The 23,319-nt window shown below is 34.8% G+C and overlaps 1 protein-coding gene across 1 annotated transcript in view; it reads right to left on the minus strand.

The window, feature by feature from the left end:
* Positions 1-23,319, minus strand: part of ASCC3 (activating signal cointegrator 1 complex subunit 3) — a 250,236-nt gene that overhangs the window by 112,248 nt on the left and 114,669 nt on the right. The window contains exon 14 of the mRNA XM_041478050.1: positions 16,134-16,268. Coding sequence (XP_041333984.1) covers positions 16,134-16,268 — 135 coding nt within the window. The remainder of the gene's footprint in view (positions 1-16,133; positions 16,269-23,319) is intronic.

Consider the following 23,319-nt stretch of genomic DNA (forward strand, 5'->3'; position numbering starts at 1 on the left):
CTGTAACACTGGTTGTATCTCTGCTAACCCCACTGACCACTTGCTAGAGGGAAACCTACTGAGCCTGTTTTCTGTAATATTATCAGACAGTCTTTCTGAAAATACCTCTAGAAATGGATGACTTATAATTTTTGGCATAGCCTCTTCATTCTTGAGATCAACCTAGAACATACTTCCTACTCTATTTCTTCTTTGAGAAGGCATAATTTAAGATAAGAAGTTAGTTTCATCATACTTGTTTAATTTGCAGGCTGCTAGTATGGAAGCTAAGAGGGCTGTCTAATGCTGTCTAATGCAGTGAAATCACTAAGTAAAAGCTAAGCAACTGAGTGACCCTTTGAGACAAGCCACTTGACATCAGCTTGGTATGGCAGGGTTCAGTTTGAGATCAAAAGTCTGCAGATGTCTACACAGAGATCTGCACATCTGCAGGAGCAGTCTGAGCACCCTGCACAGCCCGTGGGAATCAGGCAGCAGAGCCTGTGCAGTGCTGCTGCTCTCTGCCATGTCTGCTCGTGGATGAACTCAGGCTCCACCGCCTGCAGGACACTGAACTTCACCAACTGCAACAGCAGCTCAGACACATCACACATTTGTAGTTACCATGTGCAGTCTCCTAAAACCCCTGTGCTATAATTTCAGCCGGAAAAGCACTCCATGTTTCAAATTTAGACTAATGAACAAGAATTATCCTAGAAAGAATAAAAGACAAATTAAACCCTCAAATAACTTTCCATTGCAACAAATTTCTATTGTAACTGACTCAGGTGGCATTTTCCCAACATTCCCAGATGGCACATATCACTAATAGCTCTTAATTATCACTCAATATTCCAAGTAAATTGGAACTTAAATTATCTGCCTTCACGCTAATCTCTGCTTATTCTGATACTCATACATTAAAATTAATCAGATCATCCTACGTCTTAAATGCTGAACATAACAGAACTAAGGAACATCATAGTAAAAATAGGAATGGAACTTTACATCCTTTCTGTTGATGACAATGGCAACTTAATCAGGGGACATTATTTATCACAAACTCACTTCAGACTTGTCAGAACCCCCAAATGTAATTATGCAACCCCAAAATGACATTCCTATAGCCCTGCCTTGGCAAAGGACAAACAGATGCACAAATTCACAGTCTGGCATCACCAGACTCAGTACAGGTCACAGTGCTACTTGAAAGTATGACAAAACTCAGTTTTTCTCCATGAGACAAAGCTGATAAGAACATACTCCAATCAAAATGTTCCCAAACTGTGGTCTGACAAATAATGGGATTAAATGCCAACTCAGTCTCAATTTTTCCCTAAGAAGAAAAAGGATAAGAGGTAAGTGATTTTTTTTCTTATCTGTCCAATTCTCTACACTTATTGGTTTAATTTTTAGTTTGAGAGCAAAATTCCAGACTTTTTTGTATTTGATAAAATGAATTGACTGTGAAATCCTGAAGTTGTCTGAGATTACTACGTAAAAATTCAGTCATAGGGGAAAAGAGATTTTCATAAATACCAGAAAATATAAGTTTTATGAGGAATTTCACTTCTACTCCCTCAAAATCCCCAAAGAAAATGCTTTGTAGAGTATTGGCCCTCATTCACCCTCCACCATTACACACAGTATATACTTTAAATTACAGAACAGAAAACTGAACTCAAGGAAATCTAGATTATGGCTTTAACTTATGAACTCTCATATTTACATCAGCCACTTTACAGTCACAAAAAAGCTGACATTTCTCCCTCAAAAAAAAGACAGAAACTCATGGAGCCATTTGGCAAATCTATGTTCAAATGTAATCAATTAAGACACGTGCATTTTCTCCATCTAATCCCTGTTCTGATGCCAGAAGCTACATAAATATATATTTCATAAGGGTAAATACAAATTTGAAAGATAAAAAATACTGACTTTTCCTATTTACTATTTATTCTGGTAATCAAAAAAATGAGTAAAACACATAGAGAAATAAATGCTTAAAACTGTCAATTTTTTAAGCTTCCTAAAATATGCATTGTTCAAGAATTTTTATATATTTTAAGAAAAAGTGAATGCAGCCTGTATTACATTACTATACATAAATATGTATATGTACTATGCAAGTAAATGACACATTATAATTATTACACTCGTACCTTATCTGTCCTGTGTTTATAATATCATCTATTAATGGATGCAAGAAGAGAAAAAGGAAAGACTAAAAAGGGAATAAGAAAAAATAATCTTAGAAATTTCATACAGATGCAAACAATCCGTCTTTCAGCTCAAGACGAGTGCTGGACCTCAGGCAAACGCTTGGAAGTCGAAGGCATTTTAATCCTCAGTCATCAAAATGCTCAGAAGTGAAACAAGGATCAAGGGCCTTTGCCGACCACAAGATCAGCGCCATTGATGTGCATTTAAAGGCACTGCCACAAGGTGGCTCTCAATACTCAGCATTGAAAACTGCGACTCGAAACACGAAATGAAAATCTCCATTTGCTTTGTTTACTTAAAATTGTCACTGATATGTTTCACCTCCCTTATTCTAGGACACGTTTATTTCCACACTAGGAAAATACTTTGAAAATATTTTAAATTCCAACAAAGAGGTTTCTAGGCTCAGTCCATAACAGCATAATTTTCCTGTAGTCTATTTCCCCCCAAACCAAAGCTTTTATAGTTGGAATTCATATATACATAACTGAAATAACCTTATATACCGCTTTTGATTAAATTAGTTCTCAACTATTTACCAATACTAGTTCTATTTCATGACAAAAACTGTGAAGCTTCTACCTAGAACATGAATTTGTGCATGGACAGCATATTATAGAACTTGCTTGTTTTTTTTTTCTGAAATGCTCTAGCTATATTATTTAGCTAGTTATATATCGCTTTTTTTTTTTCTTTTTCCTTTTATAGGCTTATTAACAGTTTTGGGTATTTCTGGCTATCTTTCACCCTTTCATTAATTATTTTTGTTATGAAAATATCTGTTTTTATTCAATATCTGTTCTCCTCACAAGTGTGAACAACTGAAATTTAAAGAAACTGGAACAAGTAGGAAAAATTAATAAATAGGGCTATGACTGCCAGCTCAGTAAATCTGACAGTACTCAGTAAACATGTGACACTGAATCAAAGAACTGCAGATTTGTATAGCATTCTAAAAAATACAGGAGTCTCTTAGGACAATTATCTTGGATATTTTTCTCAGACAAGAGATCTTGGTGGTTACTTCAAGGAATATGCCCCATCAGAGGAACAAAATTTAAGGGAATACCTGAAAATAACTATTACAGCAGTTTTGTAACTACAGGCCAATGGAGGAGGAAACTGGGTACGTTTTCAATGTTACAAGGCAGTAAAACCACTTTTTAACTAAGGTATAACAATTGAACAAAAGCCCAGAAAATAATTTCTGAGTGTAAGGGATCATTAAAAGAATTATAAGCAATGCTGGTGTATCTATATAAGTGTTTTAAATCCTTGAATCACTGGGACAAATTTGCATTTTCTTATTGCTTTTAGTTCCAGAAGCTTGCAGAATATTCACACCTGCAAAAAGTTAAACACTGTGCTGTGTTTTCTCTATGAAACACTATTTTGTGCTGTATTAAGTTGTGTCCTCAGGGCTTACTCCAAAGCCAACAGTCTATTTTCCATTAGTTTTAGTATGTTTTCCAATGAGATCCTTCAACTGTAAACCAGCTAGGGTTCTGTTCCATTATTCACCAATGCCACAGTTTAAATGAAAGCATGGAAATACAATATTAACACTTTCAAACACTTCAGATTTCTGAATGTTGTCCTTGATAAACATACAGAGCACAATACTTGGAAAAAGTGATCACCAGAATTAAAGACTTTGCCCTAGAATTCTACATTTGATTACAAAATTCATGCATATCAAAGTCAGAGGTATCCTCAGAGAAAGCAAATGTGCAGCATTTTTCATCCTTGATGCAATGGCCTTTAATTCCCCAGTTTTTATTATTATTATTATTACAAAGAGTTTTGAAAAGCTTTTGCAATGCTTTTGATACTCCAAATTCAAGAACCTCAGGGTTTGCCCTCCATTATAGGTTTTTAGCATTTTGTCAACAGTTCTCAATATTTTAGAACTTCCAAATATGCAAGTCCCAGTTTTTGTCTTAGAAAAAGAAGAGAAGACAGAGAGGAATCCCTAGCAGTTTAATTGCTAACTAGAGGTCATAACCTTAAACATAGCAATAATGACAGCAATTTCAAGTTTCATCACATAGTGTTAGCTCATACAACATCCCTAATAGAAAAGGACAGATTGTCAGAGTAGTTAGCAGAGATCAACAAGGCTTCTTCAAAATGCTGGTCAAGATCTTTATTCAAAGAGATAAGATCTTACATTTCCTTATTTGGAAAAAAACCCCGCTATAAGTGAAAACTGAGCAGCAACCAGCAAACATCTCCCCTCAAAGAACCAAGGTGCTGCAAGCTCTTCTGCTCACAAGTATTTTGCTGCTGTGCAGGGTGGATTATTTCAGATCTTGCTGAGTGTTCAGGCAATCAGCAGATGTACACATAACATCTTTCCCCAGGTAACAAATATTTATTTTCCTTGTCTGAAGATATTTTTTGATTGTCAGAGAAAATAATATTTTTTCTTTTTTTTTTTTTAAACCTAGTTTTAGCTATGAAAACTTTATTTTGGTTTTAGTTCTGTTGTATATACAGGGAAACATGGACAATTTGCTAATTTTTTTTTAGAACCCTTGCTACGCTTCATCAAAGTCTCCCCATATTTAAGGAATTTGCTGGCTGTCCTATGATGACATTTCAGCGACTCACATTTTCACAATTTCTGCCTTCTGTCACTGAAAAGACTCACCACATGAGTTGTACAAAAAATTTTGAAATCCCTTCTGTAGTTTTCTTCCAGAGGTGGCAAACCTTCACAATACAGCAAAACTTACATACAAATAACTATTTTCAATAATGCTTCAAACATGTTTCAATATTCTAATGTTTCTCAAGTTCTAAAAATTTTAATTTTTTGCATTTTTTAGCTTTGCTGGCTAAAATTAATTATCTACTTGCCCTGGTATTGTCCAGACATGAAGGTCTGATAGGTAGAATGGGGAACATAAATGTTTTAAAGAATTCATAGTTCAGCACTGAAATTCGCAAGTCTTCTAATATTGGTATCTTCCTATCTGCACTCTTCCAGCATCTTCTCACAAACTGTGTACTTCCAAATCTGTCTTCCATATTTTTAGCAATTTTATTTTCATTTCACAAAACACAGTAAGCTTAGTTTTGTCAACTACCGGTTTTCATTATAGCTCGTGCCCAGCTTGTGTATACTCTACACTTGTCAAAAACATGATGCTGTTACTCTAGTTCCCATTAGCATAATACATAATTTCTAGTTCTAGTTTTTTACTGAAATAAGCCAAAAATTACAACATGGTACATTTAGAAAGCTTTATCCAAATGCATATTTATATGGTGTTCATTCAAAAAATCTCAGTTGTGGGAAAAAAATACCGGTTTTCAGATTTTTATGTTTTTTGGGAAACACTCTACAATCAGTTTCTCTTCATTTTGATGCAACAATAAAAGATTTTCTGAAATAATTGAGTTGTTCAAAAGAGATTTGGCAAATTTAGGCAAAATTCTACGTTTACTTTGATAAAGGTGACATGAAATGGTATCTGTACATTCTAAAGAGTAGCAGTTTGTGGCTTTATACAACAAAATGCTTTCCTACAAGACAATGATTCCCAGTAAGCAGGGATTCTTCTGATTCTTGTCTGACTTTTGAAATTCCAGCTCAAAGGATCTTAAAATGAATTAAAAAAAACCAAGATAAAAGAAGATACAACATGCAGATACCAAGGCTTCCATAAAAGATATAAAAGATCTACTAAAAACCAGAGATTGACTATATATGTAATCAAAGTTAGACTACAGAAAGAAATATATGGCAATAAGGATTTGGCAGTTCTCTAAAAATAAATTTCCACAACTTTCCAGAAGTATGCTTAATTACTTTTTAACTTATTTTGTTTTCTCCAAAGCATGTCTGGCTCTCAGTATGTGGAATCACTGGAATGTGGATCCAATTGAAATCACTCCCTCTTTATGTTTTCTTCTAATTACTCTTTCATTTAAAATTCTTAAATGTGTATGCCCATTCTACTCATTATTTCCCAGTTCATCTTAATTAGATGCCATTGCCAGCTTCATCGCAAAAAAAAAAGTCTGTCCAGTTCTGATCAACTCTATATCTTGTGCAAATAAGCTAAAGGAATAGTTATAAAGCCCAATGAAATTTGCCTAATGATGGTATTTGGAGGAGTTGGAAGTGGAAAGTTAAAGACAACTGAAATAGTCAATATACATACCTAGACAATTCCATCAAACCATAATGAAACTAATATTTGAGAAGCTTTATTATTTTGAAAATAAATGAAATCAAGAATATTAAGTAAAATTCAGTATTTTTTTCCACTTGTTAACAAAATCATGTTTTCTAAATGAAAACCTGAATCAAGCATCTAAACGTACCTTGGTGAATCTATTTCCTTGCACTGATTCTAACCATGTTTTTAAAGAGACAGTGTGAGACAGTCTCCAATATTGCAGTGATGTTTTCTGTCATCATAGGTGTTTATAAAAATGTATTTTTCAATTATAATGGGTCAGACCCTTAAATTTTTTAAAAAAATAACCATTCAAAGATATCCTATACCTTCATTGTTTCATAATATAAAAAAATTATATGAATCCTCAGGAAGCAAAGGGGACACAGTCAGTTAACAGTGATACTCTGAAAGAAAAACATCAAGCAATTCTAGAAGAAAGCACATATATTTATTCTACAGGATAACTGTGAACTACAGGTTTTGTTTTGAATTTTATTTCAGTAAAGACAACTACAAAGGGTGCTGTCTGATGGCCTGAATGTTTAAAACAATCTCCAACAACCTAAAAAACCAAGACATTGCATCCTTCATTTACTACCCTGAAGAATAGTACTTTGTGATGAACTTTTTAAAATCAAGTGTGATTGCTAGAAAAAAAACCTAAAATAAAATACAATTCATCAGACCTCGCAAAATTTACTTTCTTTATTTACTGTAGAAGAAATCAAACGTTTTCTAAAAGAATGTCAAGCACTGAACAGCATCAAGCCTGTTGGAGGACAATATAATCACCATGAAATACAAAGTACAACTGAACAACAAGCAGCATTGACTGTCAGCACAGAATGCAGAAACCCTTCCAACTGTTATTAACTTTTCAATTATTACTCTTCATTATTAATAATTACTGTAGCTACACTATTTCCTGACAAATGAATTGCTAAGTAGATAGGATCTCTTTAAACACTATTTTTTAGTCAGCATATGATTCCCATACAAAGGTACGAAAACTGCATGTGATCAGAATAATTTGTCAGTATGGTTTGGTGCATCTTATACAGAAAAGGTGCCTGAAAAATTGTCTACAGTCCTACTGTGAACATATTGCATAAAGTTACACACTGCAAACTAGGACTAACTGGCACACTTTGGAAAAGCAAGCAAGACCTAGGGGTCTATGGAAAGCAGCTGAAAACTGGCTGAAGCAACCAAGTTCTTTGGGCAGAAAAGGGGTTAGGGCAGAAAGCACTTATGCTGACTTGAATATTTATAATTTCTTCTTGCTGGAGTGCTCACCACTAACCAGGTATTGGCTACCTTTGAGCCTGTTAAATGAAAGAACAAAATTAAGAAAAGGGAGCTTTATCCATTCAAGATACCTCACATATTTTTGATATACACCTGACTTGATTACACACGGTGAAAACAAGTGCTGGCACAAATGAAAAGCAGGTAGTAGGCTGTGCTACTGAAATACAAAGAATGCAGTCCTGGTCCCCAAACTTGTGAATATTAAAACAATCATACTGGTTTTGTTTTTGCTTTTCCCTCCAAAATGTCTCAAAAGTTGATAATTTGTTGCTTTATGTTTAGCACAGCTATTCAATATCCAAATATACTTGATACAATGAATGAGATTTCAAGTTGAAATCCTCTTATCCAGGGAAGCTGTTGATTAATAACTACTGGGAAAAGACATAGCAAACTTTTTGATCTGGATTACATGTTAAAGCATCCTAATAGCTAACTGAAGGAGATTTTCACATTCAAGGGAAAAAGGAATGTTGTGTGGCTTTTCTCAGTGGCCCAGAAGGAAGTTAAAATTTCAGGAAAGACAAAGAGGTCACAAATGCTTATGTAAAAATAAGAAATAGCTAAGAATGCATAGGAAAATAGGAAAAGGTATTAAACCTTTAATACATTCACTTATTTAAATCAGTTAGTGTTACAGTAATATCAACATTTGTGCTGATTTTAAAAGAAAATATACACATGTGCTGCTACTGACTGCAAACCCCTGTAACTGCAGCATCAACCAAATAACTACTCATTACAGCAAGCAATGTCATAGCCTGACATCAGGGAACTTCTATTAGTCTAATATTCTTCCCACATCCCACAGAGAAATAAGTTTCAGTATATTTTTATCAGTCATTTAAAAGAAGTCTTAAAGAGAATTACCAATTAAAGACATTCTTTTCAATAGTATAACTTTGAATTTCAGTTTCTATATTTTGAAGCACTAATAAGATGTTTAAACAAATTTATTTACCTTATGGTCTGAATTTACTGAATGCAAAGACTGCACTACCTTGCAGAAGGCTGCGGTAGACTTCATTTAAGGAGAGATGTTTAATCATGTTATAAATATGACAACAGTTTCAAATGATCTTACTAAGCACATTTAGTATTTAATAGAAATTTTGTCAACAATGAAAGGGGATGCTGTAGGCAACACATTATCCCAGAATTTATCAGAGTATTTCCATGGAGGATTAGTAAGAAAAGGCATTAAATCTTCTATTTACAGGGGTTAAATCCATTACTGATTTTAGCCTGAATAACTCTGAAATAGCTGCGAAGCTCTGTACAAAAGCATAAAACCTCTTTCAGTAGTTCCTTGAAGAAAAACATCAGCACCCCTGTCAGCTGTATTTGCAACCTCAGAGATCATTCTAGAAAAAGGTTTGCTAACCCATTTTTCTTCTAGGAGATCCATTACTAAAGCGGTGCAGCTTCTGGAAGTAGAACAAATATTCATGAGGTGGCTTTCCAGTGATAAACAGGCTGAAACTAAGCATTGTTGCATATCAAGTTGACACTCATGATAGATAAAACAGAATATACAATCAAGCCCATAGATTAGTGGGGAGGAAAAGTACATTTTATTTTTTCACAGGACAGCAGAAGACTGTGACTTGTTACATCAGTAATGTACTATCAGAGCCTGAGAGACAAGACAAGAAGTCTGAAATCCTTGGATAAAAGACTAATTTTCAGAAATATAGCTGATAACTGAATTCAATCTATACCATGTATTTTGTACCTTCTGATTCATAATAAAAACACTAGAACATTCCAGCAGACTGTAAACAATACACAGGACTACATAGAGCATCAAGCTGAAAACAGAACTACAAACTTAAAGCTGTGCAAACACAACTTCTAGAATGACACATAAAAAAGTAACTATTATAATAACAAAAATATACATCAAACTTCAAGTGGTTTTCCTTTTTAAAGGTCAGGAAAAGCAAAAGCAAAAAGAAATTTATTGTTTCTGCCAACTTTTTATTTCAGTTTACAACAGTTAACACTTATCTTTAATATCTAGGAATACTGTTAAAAAACCTGAAGGCAATATTATTCTATTGCTCACAATATATCCCCCTGTAAAAAGGCCTCCCCAAAATCGAAGTGTCCATCTGAATAACAAAGCTAAATTCCACAGCTCAGGATTCATTAAAACAGAGGAATCTCTGTATACAGAACAAATTTTTCTTGAACACCTGAATTGTCAGGACCACATCTTATCATGAATTTTGTCTCTGACCTTCAAGCAGGACTACTGAATAAAATATCCCATGGAAGAAATACAGAGCACTTAATTTCCTTCTCTGAGAGACAATTAGCAAATATTTTTCACAAATAAAAAATATAGTAATTATAAAACAAATAGGAAACTTCAATATATGTTTAACATTTATTATAGCCTAATGTATTTGAATGCATATCCTCATTCTATTTTTATAGTTTTTTTAATGGCATATCAAATATTAGATATGTTATTAGTAAAACAAAAATAAAATGAGGATTGCTCTGAAATAATTAAATGTCAGGCAAACGATTACACATTAAATATTTGATGAATGATCTCTAAAAATTAATTTCTAATAGTTTAAAAATGTTTGACAGATAATTAAGAGGATTAGTAATTGCTTTCAAATTTTTAAAGCCAATAAAGAATACAGTGCTTTTAACTATTCTATTTTTTTTAGTTCATCCTATGAAGTAGCCTTTGCTTCCATTTGCTGTGTCTAGACTAGAACATGCATGATTTGAGTACTACTTATTCTTGTGAGTCATATACTGGATTTCAGATGATTCTAAGTATGTTATTTATCCATTACAGCAAAAACTGCATACAGAATACAAAATAAGGACTGTATTACATTATTAAGATTATTCTCTGCCAGGTATTGCTAAATTTCATGTCAAATGAAATGGCAAGACTGAATGGCCTGTAGTCTGATAAATTTGGGAACAGTGCCAATAAACATCCATTTATACAAGATAGCTCTTGTCAGACAAACATGATATTACCATTATGAAGCTTAGATTAATCACTCTGCATCACACAGCACTGATATAATACAGTTAAACTTCTGTCAGAAATTTCATTTATATTATGCAGTATTGGGAATTAAGTACTATATAAAATTAATTTAATTTATTAAAGAGATTAAAATCAGGCAATGATGATTGAAGAAATTAATTGTATATAGGAACTTTCACATGACAGAATGTCAATGTCTTCAGAGATCCAGTTTGACCTACGGATATTTAATATTTGTACCAGTGATTAGAAATTTAAAATATGAACATGCTGATTAAAGGTACAGTTTGGAAATAAAAACACTCTGAAGGAATGGTGAGTGCTTGCAAGGACAGATCAGTTCCACACCACCATTTGGCTCACCTGCAGATGAGCTTGGAGGTTTCAGGAACAAAGAAACCAGGTCATTTTTGGAGAATGAATTTTAAAAAGAACCTAGAAATGCTCTTAAAAGTTGTGTTTTATCATGTTAATACCCAACTTATTGCATAAAATGCATCTGATTTATGGTGTAAGGTGTAAGAACTGCTGTGCCAGGTCAGACACACAGTCTGTCTAAAGCAATAGTTCCTTTGAACAGCAAATGCCAAAGGATGAGGAGTGTGAATGCTCCTCCCAGTATAATCTCTTGGCCATTCTAAGTTTGCCACTGAAAGACTTTCCAAGTAGCTTGATCTACCTCTAACAACAATAATTTGCTATTTAAATGAATAAAAACTTCCTCAGGGAAAAATTTTAAGTCAGTGAAGAGAACTAGCCTAAGATCCTGGGTCTAGAGCACTAGGCAGGCCAATTCAGACATGAAGAATTATAGATGTCAAGGCTATAAACATTTTAGAAATTGTTACTGGAGCTCAAACAGAATTTTGTGCCTTGCTCAATTCCCTACATCACATTATAAACATTTCACAACAGCTGGTCCTTCTTGTACACAAAAACTATGAATCCATTAGTGTGTCCCTGCAGTATTTGTACAACTCTGACTTGTTCTGTTTAGAACCACAGTTGTCTGCAGTAGTGTTTTCTTTTTGTCCTAACAGTTATAATGGTAGAAAACTACAGATTCAATTCCTGCTGACAGTCACTTAAGCCTGTAAATGCAGGCTCTGAGTGTAAACCTGTGTGGCACTGAAGTTTGTACCTTAACCAGTAAACCTCTCCAGCACTAGAACTACCATTGAAGGAGAAAACTTGTGCACTTTCAGGCTACCTGAATGTAGCACTGTACTTGATTTAGGTACTGTACTTGATTCAGCCTCTGGTGTTTAATTCCAGGATGGGTTAGTGGAAAGAAAGCAGAAAGTTAAGGAAAATAACCAACTTCTTTACACCCATCTTGACTTCACTATGCCTTGTGTCTTTCTTTATCTGTTACACTTTGAAATCCGTAAAAATACTGGCACTGAAAGTTCCTATGACAAAATACATGATGGTAAAACCCTTTGGTAAGATGCACGTACATTACTGCTCTTAATATAGCTACTTCTGTTGGAAATATTTACTGCTAAGAAAGAAAAAGAAAATTTAGATTGAACAGTAATAGTTTTAATAACAACCCACCACATGCTCTAATCACTGAAATCTTTGGTGTACTCATAAGTCTTCATATGTAAGAGCCTTAATTGCCCAGAGAAATGTTGCTAGCATATTACTCATTTTATGATTATTGATGGCTGTTTATGCACATTTGCTGCCTTGGCAGACTATATATCTGATTAGATATACAGAACTTGGCAGACTATATATTTGATTAGAATCTTTATTGTGCTAACTGTATATAAATAAAAATATGCCTCAAAGATACATGCTGTGACATAATTATTTCAATACAGTATAATCATATTTGTTTAAACAGCAAGTTTCTGAATAACAGAGAACACAAAACCACAAATTCCCTCAATATCTTGAAAACTCCTTTTTTAGACAACAGGTATTAGGCAACAGAGCCAGAATCAACAAAATAATTAATTTTTATTGTAAATAAAATGAATATAATTTAGCTTTGTTTGTTGAATGGATCCTGAAAGAGGACAAAGGGAAGTATGTTGGGAAAAGTTACTGAGGGTATTTTGCTACTGATTTTAGTATGACTAGGCCTTCACTCTATTTTTATTATTCCCATTACTGATTTATTTATGTGTGACAGTAAAGGAGCCCTTAAATACATTGCAGTATCTAATTTGTGTAAAATACTAACCACAGTAAAAAAAAGTAATATTTTTCCCCAGTCTCTAGAACATACTTACATGCACAAGAAGTAAAAGAATCTGAATTTACACTCATGTAATATGTGCATATGACATATACTAATCACTGGAAGAATTTAAAGTTCTCCTATCTCTTCATAGCCATTGCAAGACTCCAGACAGACACAAGAAGGTTATGTGATCCCTGCCTGAGAACACAATTCCCTCTCATTCATTGCTATATGTCGTGGTTTAGGGACAATACTCCCCAATTTACTGCTCTCCACTGAGAGTCTCCAAACCATGCACTTCTTGCTTGCATCTCCCCCTCCCACAGCCTCCCCTTGCCCTGGAGAGGAGAATTAGAGGCAAAAAGGTGAAGATCATGGGCTGAGATAAGAACAATTTACTGGAAACAGCAGTAAGGGAAAAAAACAAACAGTAACAGCAACAACACTAACGACATAGGGTACAAGAAAGAGGGGAACAATTCACGTGTGATTGCTGGAACTGGTACCAGACTACTCTGCGGCACCTAAATGACCAGAAGGAACCCCTTCTTCCCAGAAGACACTCCCTTTCCCCTGCCCCCAGCAATGATGTGAGCTGGTATAGAATAACCTGCAGGTCCCCTCTTGGCTACTGAAAAAATTAATCCAATCCTCGCTGGAACCAGGACAATCTGGTCTTCACACCTCTTCCTTCTTATCTGGTTATAAATTTGTTCAGTTATTGACAGTCACATTTGTTCTTGCTTTCCAAGACAATCATCACCAGCTTGGTTTATAAGTGCATTTTAGCTCATCTTCCACATTCTTCCTAGGTACTGATTTTTAAGAATTTTTAAAATGCTATTGGAAAAGATTCCATAATTTCGCACATTACACTTTCATGCCTCATGTTTCTCTGTAAGAACACTTGGAAGTGTGTACCATTAGTACTGATCTTGTCTACAGCTTTTCCTGAAAAGGGATGATGCTTACATTTTCATGGTAAAAAAGTAGTATTCCCACACAAGAATTCAAATTCTATTGGGAGTTTACTCAGAATAGCAAGTACATTTCACATGAACCTATACAGTGATAATATTTTACTTGCATTTTTTATGAATAGCATGTAAAGCTTACAATTTAAGTACTCACTTTCATTTACCTCTCTCTTTCCCAGTTTCTTCCTCACTTCCTGAATTATGATGCCAGGTCATCACTGTTTTCAGTGAAGGTGAACACCTCCCTATTCAAGCTATTTCTTCAGTGTAAAAGCAGAGAGATTTGTCTCCTTCATGTCGGCTTCCCTGGAGGTTCTACTGTGTAATTCTCTAAATAAGCCAAAGACTGCTCTCCCAAAAACGAAAGTCCTAAGTCTCACTGTTTACCATCACAACCTTCCTCTGAATACTGAGCTCAATCACTACAAGGAAATTTGTCATTCATGGAAACGGTTGTCGCCAATTCTTAGCAGCAAAGTAGGGGCCTGGTTAAACTCAAAAGCAATCTCTAAGTGTAGCTTATGAACCTCATGGGTGGCCTGAATAATGCCACTATCCCAGACAGTGGTTGAAAATGAAGTGGGGAGACTTCTGCCAGTATCCACTAGGGTAAGTCACAACCACTAAGTCTGCCTGGACAGATAGTCCACAACAGATCTCAGCCAGAACCTTCCTTCCTGATCCCACCTTGAAGCAGACAGGAGCTGCACATGTCCAGTTCCACTGTGGGGCTCTGCACAGTCAAAGATCAGCCTAATAGAGAACAGAACTTCCTCTCCTCCACTTCCCTGTCTGTGTTTTCCAGTTCGGTGTGTTGCCTCAGAGATGAAATCTACTGCTAGATCCACAAGTCATAAGCATGGCAGCACATCAAACCGCATTCATATCACACATATTCCAAACAGGTTTAAAACTTTTCTCTGTGACAGTTTTGTGGTTTCCATCAACACAGGAATATGCTTTCTAATTAATTCAATATAGTTTAATTAATGAGAAGTAAAAGTAAAGATATAGGAGCTGTTTTCACTGACATACACAGTGAGTTGGATGAATACTTCTTTGACAGGTATCTCACAAAATATGCACTGCTGAAATAAGCATAACATTTTTCTTAATTTCTTTAGCAATAATTTTGACTGTCTAAATAAATACTAGTATTTTCAATAGCTTAATTTTTTTATTGTATTACCATTAAAAAACTAACATTATTTTTAATAAATGAAGAGTTTCAGGGTTTTTTTTCTAAGAAATCTAATGAAAAAAGGTTCAGCATTAATTAGTGTTATAGTAGAAACTTGGGATCTTCAAGTTTGATGTTATTTTTACAATACAGCAGATACTAGCATCTGCTAGAAAAAGAGAGGCTTTTAAATATGCTATTTTATGAAATATAATGACATCAACTTATAAGAGCATAGTTTTAAAATATTTATTATAGCTCTCAGAAGCATCTTGCCAAAAAGAACATAATTTATCCTGATTTCTCTACGTTTCAGAAATCTGATTCTGCCAACTGTAACATCTATGCTCCATTCATAATTACTAAGACTGAATGAATCTTTTCACATTCTCTTCAGAGGTATATAATAAAGTAACATATTTATTATAACTAACAACAGACACAAGAACCTAAAACCCTCAGAAGATTGTAATTCACACGTCCAAAATACTGAAGAGTTTATAGATATATTTACCAGTGTAAGAAGGTATCTCCCATATGTATTAAAACTTTTACAGTAAGTATCTCCTCTATGTTCATGGGGAGAAATCAATTGTGGAAAGAGAAGGAACCTTATTCTTCATGGGATGTTAAAAAGACACTGCTAAATCGAATTTTTAGATTTCAGTTGATATCACCAAATATAAATGCCACACACAGCACAGAATTGTTATGGAAATATTCTTTCAGCAGATATAATGGCATATTCCAAGAAACTGGTGGTTTAGGGACTTCCCAAGCTGCAAAGATGAAGGTTACTGTCAAGTAGTGCAAGTTGCATAAAAGACAATTACCAGTTTTATCTTAATAAACTGAAAATAACAGGACTTTGCTCTACCTTTACTATTACTCCTTCTGTTCCCCCATTCAATTCAGCAAGCTCACATGACTTCAAAGCAAAATCTTCCCAGAAGCTCAAAAATGCTGCATCTGTTCCCATGCTGAACTGTCTAGCAAAAAATATCAATTCTAAGACTGAAAAGACTACCAGTGTAAATTATTCACTTACCTGTTTTTCAGCTTGTCCATATTCTGATCCTTGGGGTGACAAGAAGTGACAAATATGACCATTGTTTTTTGCTTTTTCTCGAAGAGCCATAGCAGTTCGTACTGTAGCATTTCTAGCATGAACAAACACCATCACCTTTAGGCAGAAAGAAACAGGGTCAATGAGAAATAAAAAAAAAGGCTTAATCAAATAATGAAAACACGTTAATTACAAAATATTGCCTATGGGAATGGCAAAAACTAGTTAATACATGATATACCAATGAAAACTAATGGCATTCAAAGGCAATTAAAGGATGAACCTGCCTGTATTGCATTTAATATTTTCAAAGAGCTTTTGAGAAGATTGTATTTTTAAAAAGTTCTTAAGTCTTTAAAAATAGAGAGCAATTGTTGGCCATAAATAATTCATGTTCACAAAGTACTGAGATTAACATTGATGTAAAGAGTTGTGTTATTTGACATATCCTAAATGATCTGGAAACAAATACTGGGCTGATAAACATTCCGATGCTACAACTTGGCTATGTGAGAAAAGAACCACCAATCAAACAGAAGAGAACTACTCTGCAATGCCCACAGTTAAAAGCCCACAAGAATATTACCACTGTTAACAGCAGGACCACTAATGCAATATTCAAAAGCCATGAAAACACTAATCAAACTGTTTGAGAGAAATGTTTTTTCTTTTTTTTTTTCTGTTGAGAATATCAAGAGACCTCAAAAAAGAGCTGGAGTCTTTTACCTAAAAACAACTAAAATATTCTTTCTTTCTTTCTGATTACTGCCTGCCATAATGTATGTCTAGAAACAACCCTGTGGGCTTTAGAAATGTTGATAGTCAGAGGCACTCAGTATACACGCTTCAAGAACCGGAATGGGACAGATGGATTGGGACAACATTGAGTTCCCTTTCTCTTCTGCCTATTATATTCAATAAATTTCAATAAATTCATCAAGTATAAACAAAAAAAGCACATGTTTCTGCTTTTAGTTAGCAGAGTCTTGGAAGAAAACTTCAGTTATGCTTTCTAAAGCTTCTGCCTACATGTATGACAATCTCTGACACCACAGCAATCATTCATTCAGTAAGACCTTAGCATGCAGACAATAACTAAGAAACAAGCATTGTGTAACTGTCCTCTACTCATAAGCTTTTCTACAATTCTTATGGACACCTAATTTTCAGATGTGCAGCACTCTGATATTTATCTGCTACTGGTTTAATAATGTACAGCTGAATTCATTGGCTTTTATGTATTAAATGATCACATATCAACACCTGAAAAAATTTAAAATGATTGCAAAATTGTTGACCAAAAAAAAAGAACTTTTCAGACACACAAAAATCTCTGTACATCCTGTTACATCTTGTAATCTCTGTACATCACAACATGTTTTTAAAGAACCAGCCCTAGCTAAAAATTGACATAAAACACCTTGCTGGATGTTTTTGTCCCCGATGAAGTCAGTAAACATTCATCAAATATACTGTAAGACAGCAATATAGTCTTAGGAGGGTTAATTTAGCCTGTCCTAACTGTGTCAGAGAATATTATATTTCAGTGGCAAAATCTCTGTGCATTACATTATGCAAATAAGTTAGGAAAAGTAATTTAGAATAGAGAGAAGTGGTTCCACAGTTACAAGCTGTGTAATTAGATCTGTACTTTGCAGTTCAAAGCCAGCTCTGGTGTATATAACCCTAGTGCTGAAAGCGTCTGCTGCTGCTCTCCTGAAACCAAAGCTTTTAAATAATAAAAAATACACAAGAAAGGAGAAAGCAAATGTCTCTAGCTAGGCTACCTCCTCAGAATTTTTGCAAAGTATAAAACAAATCAAACCTTTTACTGAAAACTTTGTTTAAAATTCACAGCAGGAACTGCTTGCATTCCCCAAAGAGTTGCATATTCCAGGTTTTAATCTTTATGAAACATGCTAGTGCATCACCAAAGCACAGAGAAGTGGGCTATTATTACTAAAAATGTATAATCAGGTACTTGAAATACCTTGAAATATATTTCTTCTGCCTTGGACAGCAAAGATGCTTGGATTAACTTTTCCTACTGGAAAATACATATCTCAAACTGACATTCTCTATGATAGCCTTAAAATGTTGCATCATTTTTCTGGGGAAACATGCTGACTCTTTCAGTTATCTTTCCATCTTCCTATTAAAAGTGCTGGTCACTTGAATACTTGAGTTCAGCAATTCTCTTACTGAACACTCTCCTCAATGAGAGAAGGCCTAGATTTTGCCAGCCACTTGGCATCACACCTTTCAAAGAAACTAAGACTAAAGCATGAATTGATTTAATTCAATGTTGATATTAATTATGTGGTAAAGGAACAAGCATCTATATTTTAGCCTCAAGACACCGTTTGGCTTCACACAGCTAAATCCTTGTAACACCTTCTTTTATGTGGTTCTTGATCTGGGTATTTCTACTGAAAATGAACGGTTAGGAATATTGATCAAGAGATTAATCTGTCCAAACATTTTCTGCCCTGAGGTCAGCATGAAAACTCCTCCAAGTATTTTACAAAGCTCAATTCCTAAAAAGGTTTCAGCACTTTTTCCCAAGGGCTGCTAATTTAGGACTGCTAAATATGGCTGCTTACCTATTTAAGTTAAAAACATTTCCCTCCACATCATTAAATAGAACCACCTTACAGGCTAAGTAAACTCACTAACATATAGCCTAATTCTAAGGAGTAACAAACCTGCTTTTCTCTCATGCTGTGATTTCTCCCTAACTGCCAAGATACAGTTCAAAATTGCAATGCCCAACATTTACAGCATGAAAAGTTTATTACATCCAAAATATACATGAAAACAACACACAGAGCTCACTAATGGCTCTTGATCAAAAATGATGCTAAATCAGGATATCTTAGATTACCAGATCTAACTAAGAGCATAGCAGTGTATAAATGTGATTTCCCATTCCTCTCACCAAATCCAGTAACTCATGAAGAACTATCCAGAACCAATAACTAAAAAACAGCAATAAATAAGAAATTTCATAAGCTTACCTATATTAAATCTTAAAAAGTTATTTTAAGCTTTAATATTTATTAAATATTTTTAATATTATTTAATAATAAATCTTATTTTTGCTTTAGCAGATTTTTGTATTTTGCAAATTAAAGTCTTTCTGCACATTAAACAACACCATGGGAATGGAAAAAGCTGAACAGGCTGTCACTTGCTAAGGCAACAAGAGAATTTGAATTTACTTTCTAATTATTTTAATTAATGTTAGTACATCTTGTATTTAAAAGAAATATTGATATAATTTGCATGTGTACTAAGATCTTTTATTACAGAAAACTGAAGGATTACTAAACTGCCTACAAACTAGTGCTAATGAGACATTTTTTATATCCTTCCTTTTCTATAAAAAATTCACAGTTTAAAGGTAGACTGCATTTACTCATCACATAACATTAAATAATGTGGATTGGAATATATGAATTTTTGTTCAAGGTTGAGAAGTCAAAATTAAAGAGAAATATTTTGGAAACTGTGCTGAAGAACAAAGCTGCACAATACCATACAATATTTTAACAGAAAATATTAATTAATAACAAAGACATATATAATGTTTCATCAGCTAATCAAAACAGTAAGGTGATATATTTTGAAGTGTGCACTTGTTCATTTATTTATCTACAATACTAGTACTGTTTAAAAACATGTGCCCTATAATTTCTATTTCTGTATTTCCTTTAATGTGGAAATGTATATTTACTTAAAATGTGACTGCCTGAGTGAACGTTTTATTGTACAGTCCCATCTAATTGTTTTATTGCTTATGAACCACAGAATCTTTTGAGTTGGAAGACAGCTACAACAATTAGCAAAGTCCTCCTCCTGGCCTGGCACAGGACAACCCCAAGAATCCCACGATGTGCCCAAGAGCATTGTCCAAATTATTTTTGAATTCTGTCAGGCTGGTGCTGTAGCCACTTCCCTGGGGAGCCTGTTTTAGTGCTCAAGCACTCTCTGCTCTGGGTGAAAAACCTTTTTCTAATATCCAACCTAAACCTCCCCCAGCTCACCTTCATGCCATTCATGAAACTATGTAAAGGGTTCTGGTAGGGACATTATATTGGAAGTTCGTTATTTTCTTTCTATTGGCCCTTCCTTTATTTTGCTTTGTGTGTTCTACATATATCTGTTAAAAATGCTCTATTACACAAATTCTGAAATACTACTATATTTCTTATTCTTAATTTTCATTTATCTTACAGTAAGGGTATGACTAAGGAGAAGTCTTTGTTATGATCTTCCCATTTGCCTCAGGGACTCTGGGATTCCTAGGCAAATCCTACTAGCAAGACCAAGGCAAAGGGAACATTGAATAACTCAGTGTTACAGATGTTTTATGTCACAAGGTTTGCTGCCCCATTCAGTAAAGAGCCATCATATTCCTTAGCTGCCTTCCTGTTGCTGCTGCTGCTGTACTTTTGGAAGCCCCTCTTACTGCCCTTTACATACCTTGCCAGAGTTACCTTCAAACAGAATTTGGCTTTCCTAATCCTATTTCTGCATGTTTGGACAGTAGTTGTATATTACTCCTGGGTCTTCTGTCCCTGCTTTACCCTCCCTTATCATGTTTGTCAGCAGTTTCTTTCTCAGCCACACTTGCCTTGGGTCATTTTCTTGATTTTCTGCACATCTGAACGGACTGTTCTTGAGCTTGGAAGATCTGATACCTGAAAATCCCCTAGCTCTTCCAAACTACCTGCCACAGGATTCTTTCAAGTTTTCTGAAAAGGACAAAGTGTTCTCATGCAGCCCAGGACAGTGCAACTTTTTGCCTGGTTCTCTCCATTAGAACCTTGAACTCACCATCTCATGGTCACTGCAGCCAAAATATTTCCCAGCATTCAGATCCCCAACCTGTCTTTCCCTTTTTGTAAAAACAAGGTACGGCACAGCATCAACCTTCATCAGCTCCTCAACCATCTGTGTTGGGAAATTGTCATCAATGCACTCCAGAAAATTACTGGATTGCTTCTGCTCTGCCGTGCTGTCTCTCTAGCAGACATTGTGGTGGGAAAGTCTCCCCAGAAGACCAGGGACTACAAACATGAGGCTTCGTCTAGTTGTCTGAAGAAGGCCTCATTTACTTTATTCCTGAGCAGTGTCTGTATCAAAATCCCACAAGAGCATTGCTTACGTCTATCTACTGGCTAACCCTTGTCCTAAACTCTCAGCTGGCTCATCATCCGTCCCTAGGCAGAGCTCCAGGTATTCCCGCTGTGCTCTCACACACAAGCTTCTTGCTGCCCTAACCTTGACCTTGCTCAAGATTCTGTTTCCACCCATTGCAGCACTCAGTCATGTGAGGCATCACATCACATCTCTGATCTCAATAACATCTTAGCTCAGCAATTAGAGATGCAAATCCCTAATTTCTCCCTTTTGTTCCATATGCTGCATGTAGCAGTGCACAGGCATTTCAGAGAGGCACTCAGCTATGCCCATTTAAAACATGACATTGTGTCCTCTGCCACTATGTAAAACTGAAAGATATAAGGGCTTGCTGTCATTTCCAGGCTATGGATATATGGATGTATTTCAAGGCTATAACTGGATAAAACAGTTATGGACTTTAGGTGACACTGAGCCTGTAGCATTAAAATAGGAGACTGCCATGACATCAAACTTTTACACTGGAGAACAGCCAGGGTTCATGCAGCAGCACTTATGGGAGGATGCTTCAAGTGAAAATTACTTGCCCACATGAAACTTGACGGCTCTGCCTTTAAACAACAGTTATATACATTTTCCACTAAAGAAAACCTGTTTCAGAACACTATAATATGATTTGTGCTATCTTCCATTTGTAGCATTAGCCAAATATATCACAAGCTGCAGAGGAAAAATGAATAGAGTGAAAATTAAAGCAGAGGGTGAGTTAAAAATAAGACAAACAAAAAATACTTTACTGACTTCTACAGGTAGTAGAAATTATTCTGAATTTTAATTGGCAGGATAGAAATAGAAATAGCAATAACTATTCTTGTATAGAAAATTAAGCAAGAATAGCTAGTCTATTACTATGCAAATATATGTCATTAGGCAGTTAACAATTGCATTTTTGCAGATGCCAGTGGACTTGAATGACAATTATTATTCAAAATTATAAGCAGCTTTTCACTGTATCTTTTTTTAGAAAAACAGGATCATGCAATAATTTGTTTCAAGCATTTCCCTTTGTCCTGTTTTGACACTAACTGTTTTGACTTTGTATAACAAAATATGTTTCTGTGGTATAATAAACTATATTTTCAACAAATATCAGTCTAGATTAAGAGTTGTCATGTTCACCATGTCTCTTCTTATGTTTTCAAACCTATATTCATGGCTAACATTCATAATACGCAAAATGACCCAGGAGTCTGTAGTCATAAGCAGATTCTATTCAGATTTACTAAAGGAAAGGAACATAGAAGATACTGGAGACTATTCCCGTTGCTTTTACTTAAGCAAAAAAAGATTAAGAAAGTTGCCATGTTGCCACTGGCCATCTCTGTCTTCTGGTTTGGGTAATATAAATCTACTAAACAACGAAAAGAACAGTCATGATTTCTAATTTATTTTTTATCAGCACTGATTTAAAGACTGACCTTTATCCAGATTTTTGCTCCTAATCAACAAGTTTTCTATATCATCAGAAAAATAAAGAACTGCTTTCAAGTACAAGCAGTGTTTTCATATGAAACTTACTAAGTTATGAAGAACTTAAATGATGCATTTATTGTTAATGGTAATAAACTGTGCTTGAACAAATCAAATCTTGTTCCTAAAACCACATGCTACATACCTAGTCCTTCTCAAAATCTCCTGGCTTAAATAAGAGTATCATAAATACCTCATGATTAAAAGGCATGCAATTATCCAAATTTAATATATTCTGGAATCACCTTTTCAGTAGCCACAAAGAAAACTCTCAACACCACAGAATTACACAAATGAGAAATTTCATAGTCTGGAAAGTGAATAGAAGTATAAAGTCAATTTCCTGACGTATCTTAGTGAAAATTTATTTTCCATCCTCGTGGATTCCTCAAAATACTTTATTTTCTACAGCAACCTATGTTTCTGTGTATTTCTAATTGAAACCCATCAAAGATATTACCATTGGATTCTCAGGTTACACCTGTTAAAAAAC

The sequence above is a fragment of the Pyrgilauda ruficollis genome, unplaced genomic scaffold, assembly GCF_017590135.1.
Source record: "Pyrgilauda ruficollis isolate IOZ18807 unplaced genomic scaffold, ASM1759013v1 scaffold43, whole genome shotgun sequence".
NCBI lineage: Eukaryota > Metazoa > Chordata > Aves > Passeriformes > Passeridae > Pyrgilauda > Pyrgilauda ruficollis.